Below are 14029 nucleotides of genomic sequence, written 5' to 3'. Positions count from 1 at the left end.
GGTTAATCAGGTGATGAAGGAATGGGACGTCAGAAGTCCAGCCATGATTGGTTATTGCAATGCAGTGAGAAAGCTGGAGAAGAAATTCGAGGGGTTAGAGCTTCATCACATACCCCGACTGAAAAATCAAGCAGCTGATGATTTGGCAAAAATAGGTTCCAAAAGAGAAGCCATTCCCAGCAATGTGTTTTTGGAACACATCCACACACCATCAGTTCAGGAGGATCCCTTCACTGAAGAGGCCCCGCAGCCAAAAAGTGCCACGGATCTGACTGAAGTTGAAGTTCTAGCTGTGGTCGACCTGATCATGGAAGTCTTGGTCATCACTCCCGACTGGACAGTACCGTACATCATGTACATCCTAAGGAAAGAACTCCTAGAGGACGAAGAAGAGGCTCGACAGATCGTCCGTCGATCCAAGGCCTTTACAGTCATAAAGGGACAGTTGTATAGAGAGAGTGCGACTGGAGTCAGTCAGAAGTGTATAACACCAGAAGAAGGTTAGATGATCCTTGATGATATCCACTCTGGGACCTGTGGTCATCATGCATCCTCTCGGACCATTGTGGCTAAAGCATACCGAGCGGGATTCTACTAGCCAAGGGCCAATGAAATGGCAAAAGAGATAGTCGACAAATGTGAAGGATGTCAGTATTACTCCAATATGTCGCACAAGCCCACGTCGGCTCTGAAAACCATTCCACTCGTCTGGCCCTTCGCTGTTTGGGGGCTGGACATGGTTGGACCACTGAAAACGGGCAGGAGCGGCTTCACTCATGTGCTAGTAGCAGTCGACAAGTTCACCAAATGGATTGAAGCCAAGCCTATCAAGAATCTTGATGCTTGCACTACTATCAGTTTCATCAGAGAGCTAATATTCAGATATGGAGTTCTGCACAGCATCATCACTGACAATGGGTCAAACTTCGATTTCGACAAATTCAGGGCCTTTTGCGCCTCTCAGGGCACACGAGTCGACTATGCTTCGGTCGCTCACCCTCAGTCGAATGGACAAGCGGAAAGAGCAAACGGCCTAATTCTCAAAGGACTGAAACCTTGATTGATGCGCGATCTCAAGCACGCTGCAGGTGCGTGGGTCAACGAGCTTCCATCAGTTCTTTGGGGATTGAGGACGACCCCGAACCGATCGACCGGAAGAACCCCATTCTTTCTGGTCTATGGAGCCGAAGCAGTCTTGCCGAGTGACATGCTTCACAACGCCCCTCGAGTCGAGCTCTACTCTGAAGATGAAGCAGAACAAGCCCGGCAGGACGCAGTCGACCTCCTGGAAGAAGAAAGAGAAATGGCCATGGTCCGATCGACCATCTATCAACAAGACTTGCCTCGATTCCATGCCAGAAATGTGAAGAGTCGAGCCTTCCAAGAAGGAGACTTAGTCCTCCGCGTGGATCAGCAAAAACCACACAAACTCGCTCCTACTTGGGAAGGCCCCTTCATAGTCACCAGAGTCCTCCACAATGGAGCGTACCACCTCTACAATGTCGATCGCCAGATTGATGAGCCACGAGCCTGGAATGCGGAGCTACTCTGCCCCTTTAATACTGAATTCTCACTCGGATGAGATGTAATAAGAAAAAACTCCTGTAGTTTATTTATCAAAGACAAGTGCGTTATAATTTTCCCGGTGATTGTTATTGTTTTTGTTTGCGTAAGAAATCCCCCAGTGGGTGGCTTAGCCGCGAATCCGCTTCGCCTAAGTTTGTAAAAATAATTTCCTACCGAGTGGTGAGCCAGCCTCCCACTCGGGGGCTTAGCTGCGAACCCGTTTTGCCTAAGTATTTAAAAATCCTACCGAGTGGAGAGCAATCCTCCCACTCGGGGGCTTAGCTGCAGTCCAGTACTCGCCTAAGTTCTCTCGCTCGGAGACTTAGTTGCAGTCCGGCACTCGCCTAAGTATTTAAAAATCCTACCGAGTGGAGAGCAATCCTCCCACTCGGGGGCTTAGCTGCAGTCTAGTACTGGCCTAAGTTCTCTCACTCGGAGACTTAGCTGCAGTCCGGCACTCGCCTAAGTTTGAAAAAATCCTACCGAGTGGAGAGCAATCCTCCCACTCGGGGGCTTAGCTGCAGTCCAGTACTCGCCTATGTTTTCTCACTCGGAGACTTAGCTGTAGTCCGGCACTCGCCTAAGTTTAAAAAAAATCCTACCGAGTGGAGAGCAATCCTCCCACTCGGTGGCTTAGCTGCAGTCCACTACTCGCCTAAGTTCTCTCACTCGGAGACTTAGCTGCAGTCCGGCACTCGCCTAAGTTTGAAAAAATCGTACCGAGTGGAGAGCAATCCTCCCAGTCGGGGGCTTAGCTGCAGTCCAGTACTCGCCTAAGTTTTCTCACTCGGAGACTTAGCTGCAGTCCGGCACTCCCCTAAGTTTGAAAAAATCCTACCGAGTGGAGAGCAATCCTCCCACTCGGGGGCTTAGCTGCAGTCCAGTACTCGCCTAAGTTTTCTCACTCGGAGACTTAGCTGCAGTCCGGCACTCGCCTAAGTTTGAAAAAATCGTACCGAGTGGAGAGCAATCCTCCCACTCGGGGGCTTAGTTGCAGTCCAGTACTCGCCTATGTTTTCTCACTCGGAGACTTAGCTGCAGTCCGGCACTCACCTAAGTTTGAAAAAATCCTACCGAGTGGAGAGCAATCCTCCCACTCGGGGGCTTAGCTGCAGTCCAGCACTCGCCTAAGTTTTCTCACTCGGAGACTTAGCTGCAGTCCGGCACTCGCCTAAGTTTGAAAAAATCCAACCGAGTGGAGAGCAATCCTCCCACTCGGGGGCTTAGCTGCAGTCCAGTACTCGCCTAAGTTTTCTCACTCGAAGACTTAGCTGTAGTCCGGCACTCGCCTGAGTTTGAAAAAATCCTACCGAGTGGAGAGCAATCCTCCCACTCGGGGGCTTAGCTGCAGTCTAGTACTCGCCTAAGTTTTCTCACTCGGAGACTTAGCTGCAGTCTGGCACTCGCCTAAGTTTGAAAAAATCCTACCGAGTGGAGAGCAAACCTCCCACTCGGCAGCTTAGCTGCAGTCCAGTACTCGCCTAAGTACGAAACACATCTCAATCCTCAAGGACGATGAGGTGCAGGTCGACTGCCACCTTCTCCGGGGGAGCTTCGCCACAAATACAATGTGCGCTCCATCCCGCTCTGCAGTGACGAGGTGCGGGTCGACTGCCGCCTTCCCCTGGAGAGCTTCACCTCAAATACAACGTGCGCTCCATCCCACTCCGCAAGGACGACGAGGTGCAGGACTACTGCCACCTTCTCCTTCGGAGCTGCGCTACAAATACAAAAGTTGTCTCGAATGAAGAATGAGTTCACTCGGCAGGGGATTCATGAAGATATTCAATGATAAACCAAGTTCAGGTAAATCCTAAAGGTTCCGGACCACAGATCGAAGTGCTCGGGCATTCAGCCCGAAAGAATTTAATGGTTACAAAAACCACTCGGCATTCCGAGGCAAATTTAAGGTGAGGCATAAAAGTTTGTTCACTCCGCGGGAGGAGGACTAGCAGGCTCGACGAACTCGTCTAAGTCGACGCCGTCGGCGATCCGAGTGGCTGCAGCGATGAAAGTCTCCATAAAAGATCGGAAGTCATGTTTCTGGGTGTTGGCGACCTTGATTGTTGCCAGCTTATCTTATCGCACCTCCTTGCAATGGACGCGAACCAAAGACAGAGCCACATCAGCGCCACACCGCGTAGAAGACTTCTTCCACTCCTGCACTCGGTCAGGGATTTTGTTAAGTCGAGTCATCAGGGACTCAAGATCATTTTGGAGCGTGGCCTCTGGCCAAAGTGCCGGGTCGATCCGCGATATGGCGACCTTCAGTCGAGCCAAGTAGTCCACGGCACCGTCGATGTGGGATTCCAGTTGGAGCAGATTCATGGCAGTTTCATCTTTCACGGGAGAATTGATTGGATCCAAACCTGGTTCGATCCGCCCAGTCTCCTCCTCGAAGTTCTGACAAAACTCTGCATTCACGATCGAAGGATAATTCAATTTTCGTATGCTGAGTCGACACAAGAAAAAAAATCAGTCGGAACAAAATGTGCACCTTCAAGCTTGATGAACAACTTCTTGGCAAGGCTCCTCAGATAGCTCTCCAGATTGTCCCTCCTGCGAGCGATGCCTTCCATCTTCTCGCCCAGGTTGAGGTTCTCCTTCTTCCAGCGCGAGCACTCCTTGTTGGCTTCGTTCAGAGCAGATTTCAGCTTGGTATTCTCTTCTTCCAACTGGCCGACCGAAGCCAGTTTCTGTTCAGCCAGAGCGGTTCTGTCGTCAGCTTCCTGTCGAGCAGCAGCCAAATCCTGATCCTTCTTCGCGAGAGCTTTTCTCAGTTTTTCTGCAAAGAAACGATGCTTGATTCAGAAAGAGCGGAAGGGTACTCAAGCCTAAGACAGACCAGTCGACAAACTCGTCTTACAAGTGGCGTCGTCCTTGACCTTTTGCAGCTCTGTCTTGGCCAGCTCCAAGTCATGGTTCAGTTGGTTCTGCTGTTTCTCCAAGTCAGCAAAGCGAGCTCCAAGATCACAAGATTTCTGAAATCAAAGGAGAGAAGTTATTTTACAGCGAAAAACGACAAAGACATTAAGTACTAAGACTATGATCGACTGCCCGCAGTCCACCATAGTCTCGGGGACTACACCCAGTGGGTGCACTTTGCGTGCCCCCACCGGTTCTGATCCCACTCGACCGGCCCGCCGGAGTCGAGTGCAGGGAGTTAAAAAAAGGGAGAGAAAGTAGAACTCAGACCACAGTCGACTGCCAGCAGTCGACCGCGGTCTCGGGGACTACACCTAGTGGGTGCACCTTGCGTGCCCCCACCGGTTCTGATCCCACTCGACCAGATCGAGTGGAAGAGACAAACTACCAGTTCGGTTTACACTCAACAAAATAAAAAGACTACAATTGACTGCCAGCAGTCCATCGTAGTCTCGGGGACTACACCCAGTGGGTGCACTCAGCGTGCCCCCACTAGTTCAAAAATTCAATCGACGCACCCAGTGGGTGTACAGATGCAAAGATTTTCAGAAAGAGTCTTCAGATAGCATATCCTAAAAGAACAAGCGGCGACCAACTAACCTGAACGTTGCTCTGGAGAGCTGAGCTGGCATTGTAGGCGGCTTGGCTGGCGTCCCGCACAGTCTTCATCTTCTCCATCATAATGCCCGCCTGGCGTATGGCTTCCCTAGCAGCATTCACCTCGTCCTCTGGGACATGATGGGTCGCAAAAACTGAAGGCGGGTCAACAGGGGCCTGAGCAGTCGACGAGGAAGGCAAGGCACTCGACAATGGCACGGCGAAGGTAACAGAACCCCGATTGGCATCGCCAGCGTCCTGAACGACTGGCTCCGCCCTCGGTGTCGATTGTGGCACCTCGCTCGCAGGAGCTTGCCTATTTTTCCTCGTCAAAGGCCTCTCGGGCTCTTCATCATCATCATCAGGGAGGTCAATAATGTTAGGGGCTGTTCAAAGTTCAATCGACAAAATCACATCACCCAATGGTACACATTGGAGTTGAATCAACCAAAATAAAGACAGTATGGCAGAAATCATACCCAGATTAGAAGTGACCGCATCCTCCATCACCTCATCATCGTCCCTGTAAGCTGAGGTCCCGGAAGTAGCAGCGCTGACAGTTCCAAAGTTCGTCCGGTTAAAACAAGAAAAACAAACAGCACAGGGCGTCGAGTAAATATGAAGGGAGACACTCACGCGGAAGCGATGGGGATGTCAATCTTAATCTTCGGCAACGCCTTCCGAAGCTTCGACTCTGCGACTTTGGGATGCTTTGACGCTTTTTCAGTCGGAGTTGGCGAAGAGGTCCGAGGACGCTTTGAAGACTGACCAGCTTGAGCAATCGCCTTTTCACGGGCGCTCGGTTGTTCTTGGTCAAGTTTGGACTGCCTCTCCCTGCGAGGAGGCGACTCGACTTCTTCCTCCTCGCTTGGATCGTCGCTTTCTCCGTCCCCTCCACCGTCAGAATCCCATTCGCCACTGTCGCCGCCGCTCGCCTCTCCTTCCGGGTCCTGCTCTTGTTCTCCGTTGGGCATTGAATACATTTCAATAATGGCCTGAAAGAAAGCAGGAAGAACAAAGTCAGTCGACTCAGTATAGGCAACTACGCGAGTGAATTCAGATTACAAACAAAAGCTCAGAATCGGACCTTCTCTGGTACATGAGACTGGTCAAATGGAGGAACTCTCCTGGCTCCCCTGGGGTTTTCCTTGTTCCCAGTCATGCGCGACAGCCACTTCTCCAGTGTGTCTTCACCGACCTCCTCCGAGCGAATCCGAGTGGAGTCTTCAAGACCCGAATACATCCACATCGGATGGTCTCGGGCTTGAAGAGGCTGGATGTGCCGCTGAAGGAAGATCCATACTGGTGACCCCGTCGCGGATAAGCTGGACCACTCGCTCTACCAGCACCCTCACCTGCGCCTTCTCCTCTGGGAGCACCTTCAAAGGGGAGGGTTTCCTCACTCGGTCCATGGTGAAAGGAGGGTGGCCAATCGACTGCCCTGGCGTCGACTGGTCTTTGCAGTAAAACCAGGTCGACTGCCATCCGCGAACTAAGTCGGGAAGAATCATGGCCGGAAAGGAGCTTTTCCCTCTCATCTAGACACCAAGACCCCCACACATCTGAATCACTTGAGTCATCTCGTCACTCGGATTAGCCTTTTTCACCGTCTGGGAGCGACAAGTGAAAATGTGCTTGAAAAGGCCCCAGTGAGGCCGACAACCCAGGAAATTCTCACACAAAGAAACAAAAGCGGCGAGATAAACGATTGTGTTGGGAGTGAAGTGGTGGAGTTGTGCCCCAAAGAAGTTCAGAAATCCCCGAAATAAAGGGTGAGGAGGCAAGGAAAATCCACGGTCGACGTGGGTGGCAAGGAGAACGCGCTCACCCTCCCGAGGTTGCGGCTCGGATTCCTTCCCCGGAAGCCGCGCTGATTCATAGGGGATCACCCTCCTTCGGCTAGGTCGTCGAGGTCTTCTTGGGCGATCGTTGAGCGGATCCAGTCGCCCTGGATCCAGCCCTTCGGCAGGCCGGTTCGCGAGGAGGATCCGCCCCGACTGGTCGCCTTCCCTTCGACCTTGCCGTCACCTTCTTCGCCCGCTTTAGAGCCGCCATCTTCTCCTTCCCCATCATCGCCGGCGAAACGCGTACGGGGCGGTGGCGCTGGGGCGAGAGCGAGCGCGGCAAGGGAGCGTGAAGAGGAGAAGAGATAATGGGGACGCACTGTTCGAAGAGACCCCGGGCCGACGCCTTATATGAGGCCGCTTCCGAGTGGCTGACTGGTAGGCCCGGGCGGCCCTGCCAAATCCCGTAACAATAGCGCGCGCGATACGTGGCGAAAAAGGTGGGCGGGGATCGAGGCGGCTCCGCTTTATCCCATCGGATTACTGCGGCCTCCCCCATCCTGGGCGCTTCCAAAAATTAGGATCCCGCGAAATCTGCAGGCAGCAGAACAACTTGTCAGACCAAAGATCTCCTCCGCACCGTCACTCGGAGCCTTTCAAGTAAAGAAACTCACTCGACAAAAAGCTAAGAATGGATCAAGGCGACTGAAAAGGAAGTTGCTGTCATCACTCAGGTTCATTGATCCGAAACCAGATATGCCCATGGCATGAAAAATGAGTCGGGAAAATTCTCAACTCCTTCCCCACTCAAACCTCGATCCATTCGGGGGCTAATGACGAAGCTATGTACCTAGGGTAGGGTCATGGACCTGTCCAAACTGCCCTACCCAAGGACATCTCTAGAAGAAATCACCTTTCAATCGACTTGGAGGTGTTCCACTCGACAGACTCGAAGACATTCGACCAAGAAGCGATCATTTGACCAAGACCAAACCACTCGACGGCCAGGAGACCTAAAGGCACTCCGCATGCTAACGGTTGGTTATTAAGTAGCCTTTATTGTCATCATAGCACTTTATTAGGGGCGTTACCAGTAACGCCCGACCTTAATGTATTTACAACCCTGCATAACTGAGGGCCGGAGGGGTCCGGCAAACTCTATATAAGCCACCCCCCTCCTCAGTGTAAAGAGTTCGCACCCCTGTAATTCATACATGCATAATCCAGTCGACCGCCTCCGAGCTCCGAGACGTAGGGCTATTACTTCCTCCGAGAAGGGCCTGAACTCGTAAACCTCGCGTGCTTACAACTTCTCCATAGATAAGATCTTGCCTCTCCATACCTACCCCCCTACATTACTATCAGACTTAGAACCACGAGAGTGAGTGAATCGACCTGGAGCAGCCCATAGCCGCCGCGAGCCCTGACGGGGTCCCTCCCGGGCAAACGGGGCTTCGGGTCTACAAAAGCATCTGCCGGCTGTCCTGCGTATCGCGCTGCCGGTCAGATCTCCTTCGACGCGAGCTGCGGTGCATCACCCCCGGCGTCGAGGGTACACGGTGACATGTTTGTGTGCGAACACACTTTTTGGCGACTCCGCTGGGGACGAAGCTTTGAACGGTCTCTGGCCCGTTCTTGCTACGAAGAGATCATCATCTAGGGTTTGCAATCTACAAAGGTAACATGAATACCCAATTCACTTATGTAGATGCAAATAATGCATATGTTGTTGCTAGATCCTTTAATGAGCATAGTGTATCGGCTAGCCCTAGCTTTATCAATCATGCTTCTAATTATGTGCAAGAGCTGATGCAACAAAATCTCCATGCTTCTACCTCATATAATTTTAGCAACATGGAACATATATATACGAACTCCCATGCATCGGCAGCCCCACAAATCCATATGCCGATGAACAACATGATGAGTTCTGTTAATCAAGTTGAAACACTTCACATAGGAACTTCTAATAGTATGCAACAAAGTGTTTCACCTTTTTATTCATCAGCAACTAGCTTGCAATATGTTAATAAAAACATGCCGGTGGATACGGGAATTGGCCATGCTACTACTAGTTATTTGGCCAATTACCCTCAATCATCATATGCTACACCTCATGCTACTAATTGTTTGGCACCATATGCAACTATGGGTATTCATAATTCGGCTTCGCACCTTCACGCTAATAGCCGAATAAGTGAAAATTCTATAGGATCACATGTGTCTTCACCTAGTATCGTAGCATACAATGTTTCCCCTGCAAAATTACAGAATTTTGGTGACATATCGTTACCAAAAGAGTATAAAAGTGTCGGGGGGCAATTCTATCCAGATTGGATCATTAAGAAAAATCTTATGTCTTTTTGGGATGAATGCAATGTTGTTCTACATGAATTAATAAAATAGGGAAAGCCTATTAATTCTGCTGCAATTCAAGCTAGATTATGTCAAAAAGAGAAAGCATTGGGGGTGGATAGAATTGTCAAAAAAGATGGTGATTCGGATAACAAAGTTAATTCGGCTATTGAAAAGACCGAATCAAATATTACGTATGCCAAATCTATTCTAGGAAAACATGATGACAAGGTGTTGGGGAGCTATTCGAAAGAGGAACAACCTATCGTTCAAGTAACGCAACCATCATGCTCTCCCAATGTGTTTGAAAAGTTGATGGGATCAAGCTTTCAAGTAAAGAAGTTGTTAAAGAGCATAATGAACATAATCTTGAGGGCGAGAATTCCATCGAAGCTACAATGGAGATGCCAAGGACTGGGGGGCAACCAGAAAATCCAAAGACCGGTGCAAGCACAACCAAAGAAAACAAAGGCCAACGTAAGCACAAAGGATCACCCCCTAGGCGCAAATCCAAGGATCGGTATTGGCAAGAAGAGAATTTTAATGCAACGTGTTCATATCCTTATTTTGGGCCGCCAATGCCAATGTCGTGGATGCCTCCCTATGCTCACGTAGATCGATATTCATCATGGGACAGGTATGATACAATGGCACATTATCCATCATATTTTAGACCATCTCACCATTGTTATGCAGCTCCAAGAAGATCAACGTTTAGTGAGCTGACATATGTTCAAGACCGTTTCAATAAGAAAGAATCGATGCAGAGCTGAAGAAAGAAGGAAGAGGTGATCAAACAAGTATATCGAGTTAAAAAAGATGGTCGCAAGAGTGCCAGTTTAGATTTGATCTTAAAGGATAAATAGACAATTAAAGTGTTAACATTGGCTACTAAAGGCAATGAGATGAAGCAATCAATTGTCGAGAATCAAAAGTGCCAGATCTGAAGAAAAGAAGTTGAAAGTGCACAAGGTAAAACAAGAATTGTCATTAGTTCAAACAAAATCACAGCTGGGGCGCTCACTCGGCTTATCATATTGGCAAAAGAAGAAATTACAAAAACTTAGTGCACAAGAACTTGAAGAAAGGAACATGGCATGGGTTCCTAAAGGAAGTACTCAAAATAAGAATTATGTGAAAGCATCCATTACACGAAGTGCGGCAAATATGAAGAAGAAAAAGAGTGAAAACTATGAAGGACCAAGCCAAAGGTTTCAACATCTTCGGTCCACACATTATCCATATTATTCAACTATGTCGTCGATGCATATGCCATGGAATTATTCATCAAGTATGATGGGTTACCCTCAATGGGCTTATTTTAATCCATGCATGCAATATAATTTTTTACAACATGAAAGGGTATTACCAAATCATCATATGTTCAATTAGCTTCACTTTGTGCTAATCTAAATGGCCGATATATACCTATCATCCTAAGCAACGACAAAATGGCCGATGAAGTGTTGACATCGCGCTTAGAACAAACTTCGTGCAAGCTATTTTTTGGCACACAAGTTTTGCCGAAAAACAGGGGGGCATGTGTTGACACAAGATTTTTGCATGATCGAAAATATAATTAAGAAAGCCTTAAATGGAAAAGTGCTCAAAGTGAGGAAGTTCTATATTGTCAAAAGGAGAAACTTTGATATTTGGGTCAGAGCCATCCGGTCTCATCTCTAAGGCCGAAGTTGTGTTCAAAGTACTGAGATTTTGTATCTAGAACACTATTCGGCTGATTACACCCTCAAGATGGCCTCGGATGAAGGAACACTCTAAAGGAATTTTCTTCGTATCATCGAAGCGATCGATTTCAAATATAAATCATCTCAATCTAAGTTCGTATGCAAAAGTTACAATGAATATGGTGCGGACAAGCTAGGGATCAATATATTACGCTGGACATTAGACACATGTCGATGGATGTCTGATACAATGCGTGAGCAATTAGCCATTGAAGAGGATCTCAGATCTAAAATTATTGAACATGAAAGTTGTTCATCTCTTCGAAACGTTGATGATTGCTTTTGGCCATGTTTCTATCCGAGGTCGTTTACCACCTCAAAAATTACCCGCAAGGTGCAACCAGTTTAAACCGAACAGTTTTGGAAAGTTCGGACAAAAACAATCTGAATTTGACTAGGGTTTTGGACGTGAATCCAAGCCTTTTCCTTGCACGGGAAGTCCAGCCGCCTCTTATATACCTAAGGGGTGACGGCCGATTGAACAACACCAATCGAACAAACACATCTACTACTTTTTCATGTTCATCTACTTTTTATCTCTCCTTTGTATCTTTCTTCTCGTTCTTTGCTAGTTCTTCATGCTGGAGGGATGCGGATCCACGAGGCTCTAGGGGTGAGCGAATCGACCTGGAGCAGCCCATAGCCGCCGCGAGCCCTGATGGGGTCCCTCCCGGGCTAACGGGGCTTCGGGTCTACAAAAGCATCTGCCTGCTATGCTGCGTATCGCGCTGCTGGTCAGATCTCCTTCGACGCGAGCTGCGGTGCATCACCCCCGGCGTCGAGGGTACACGGTGACATGTTCGTGTGCGAACACTCCGTCGAGTCCTCGGCCTCGTCTTCTTGTCCTAGGTGAGCTAGGTAACCCCGTCTCCGTCCATGTTTCTTCTTGCGCCCTCTAGCTCACCATAGGCGTCATGGTTCCCATGCCTATTTCGTGATCTCGATGCTCCGGTGAGACTGTAACTGTGAGTGTACCTGCTGCTATTGCTTGCAAACCCTGCGCGCGCACCACCAACGCCTCGCTGCTGCACGCGGACGCCTTGTGTCGCCCCGTGCGCATGACCGCTCCCGCATGCGCCCATCCTTGCCTCGCATCAGTGTCGTCGCTCGCCGCGAACGCCACGGTCCCGAGCAGAGCTACACTCGAGCTCGAGCGCCCAGCTCACCTGTTGAACGCCCACTCGCGCACGCGTTCCCCCGTTAAACCCCGCACTCCCGCTGCTATCCCTAGGCACCACCGTCGCGTCGTTGATCGCCGGAGCGCCTGTGTCTTCTCTGCTGCACGGGAGAGGGAGACCCAAGCCTGTCCTTGGGAAAGCTCAAGACGATTCAAGCCCCTTCCTAACGACTACATAGAGCTAGCCTAGCTGGTTGAGCTGAACCAGTTCCCCGTAGGCGACCCGGGTTCCAATCCCCTTGGGCGCATAAATCCCCCTTTTTTATTTGTTGTTTTATTTGTTGTATCATTTCCAGCTAGGCCCCACCTACCGTAGACATGAACCCCCCTCCTTTTCTCTTATCATTTTGTTTCCCAGCGAAATTCCATTTCTGGAAAGTCCTCTCTTTCCATTTCAGGCAAGTCCATATCTGGACATTTCCCTTTAAGGAAAAATGCCAATTCTGTCAATAGCCATTTCAGATAGGTTTTCACTTATAGCTTTTGTGATGATTTTTCTACAGCAACCCCCGCATATTATATATGTTTTTGGGGTAAAAAATCCCGCCAATCCATTGGTGGCATTAGATTTTCCTTTTTAGCAAGTTCGTGAACATGTCATTTTACATCTCGATGTTGTTTTCTCATTTTTGTGTGATTTATTTCAAGTATGCTATGAGGTGGTTTCGCACATGGATAGCTTCATGTTCATGTCTACTCCATGCTAGAATTTATTCCATGTATTTTGGTGCACTCTGATGAGTGCCACTAGCTTGCAAAGTTGCTATCATGATCTGATTCTGCCATGTATGTTATTCCACCAAGTCTGAATCTGTTTATAAAAGTTGCTATGTTTACATGGGTGCCATCTTATCTTCTGTGCCTTTTTGGCTCATGTTCAGTAAGGGAATTTTGTTCTATGCATTTAGTAGAAGCATGCCATGCCTTTTTTTGCCATGATATGTTCTTGTAGCATGTTGTTTGCTTGCTCTAAACATTGCTTCACTAAGTCTGTGAAGCTGATATCTTATAAACTTTTGCCATGCTTGTTTGAACCTGTTCTCTTGTGATTTAGCCGTAGCTCAGTGTTCATGTTTTGTCAATCATCTCTTGTACATCCCTTCCATATGCTTTGTTGCTATGTTGGAGTGCAGTAGCTTAATTTCTTGTTGCATTCTAAGTGCTATCATGTGGTTAATCGCAGATTTGCGTCATCCTTGTTTTGCTTGTCATTTGCAAACCGTGCATCCGTTTCTGGTGATCCTTATATCGATTTTGACCAAAATCACCTCATCTTTCCAGCGGCATACTTGGTTTGCCAAGTTGATGCCTTGATCATTATTTTCCTTCTGGAGCACACATATGCATTGCATTTCATATCTTGCATATCATACCATGTTTTGCATCATGTCGCTTGTGCATTGCACCATGATTGATTTTTGTTCCATTTCTTGTGTTCTTGCCATGGGTAGAGCCGGGAGACGAGTACGTGAACCAAGAACCTATTGAGTACGCTAAGGAGGATCAAGCTTTCGACAACTCTGAGAACATTGCAGGCAAGATGACCATACCCTCGAAATCACTTCTATCTTTACTTGCTAGTTGTTCGCTCTATCGCTATGTCACGCTACCAACCACTTGTTTATCATGCCCCCCATATTGCCATGTCAAGCCTCTAATCCACCTTCCTAGCAAACCGTTGTTTGGCATTGTTACCGCTTTTGCTCAGCCCCTCTTGTAGCCTTGCTAGTTGCAAGTGAAGTTAAAGTTTGTTCCATGTTGGAACATGGATATGTTGGGATATCACATTATCTTTTATTTAATTAATGCATCTATATACTTGGTAGAGGGTGGAAGGCTCGGCATTATGCTTGGTGTTTTCTTCCATTCTTGCCACCTTA

General features: G+C 48.5%; 1 protein-coding gene across 1 annotated transcript; it reads right to left on the bottom strand.

Moving 5' to 3' along the window:
- Positions 1–5049: 5049 nt before the first annotated feature.
- On the bottom strand, positions 5050–6071 carry LOC147975777 (uncharacterized). The gene is made up of 3 exons (XM_087520577.1): positions 5725–6071; positions 5568–5641; positions 5050–5474 (listed from the first exon to the last, which is right to left on the bottom strand). The coding sequence occupies exons 1-3, from the start codon at positions 6069–6071 to the stop codon at positions 5050–5052; spliced, it is 846 nt and encodes a 281-aa protein (XP_087376703.1).
- Positions 6072–14029: the final 7958 nt, after the last annotated feature.

Source organism: Triticum urartu, chromosome 4A (assembly GCF_056163025.1).
Source record: "Triticum urartu cultivar PI428250 chromosome 4A, HENAU_Tu73, whole genome shotgun sequence".
Taxonomy (NCBI): Eukaryota; Viridiplantae; Streptophyta; class Magnoliopsida; order Poales; family Poaceae; genus Triticum; species Triticum urartu.
This window is presented reverse-complemented; position numbering and strand designations above follow the sequence as displayed.

Excerpts from the sequence above, each read along its gene's own strand:
- LOC147975777 (XM_087520577.1), bottom strand. The coding sequence starts at position 6,071 with ATGTATTCAATGCCCAACGGAGAACAAGAGCAGGACCCGGAAGGAGAG. Across the intron at positions 5,642-5,724 it reads GACATCCCCATCGCTTCCGC|CGCTGCTACTTCCGGGACCT; the intron begins GTGAGTGTCTCC and ends TGGAACTGTCAG. Across the intron at positions 5,475-5,567 it reads TGCGGTCACTTCTAATCTGG|CCCCTAACATTATTGACCTC; the intron begins GTATGATTTCTG and ends AACTTTGAACAG.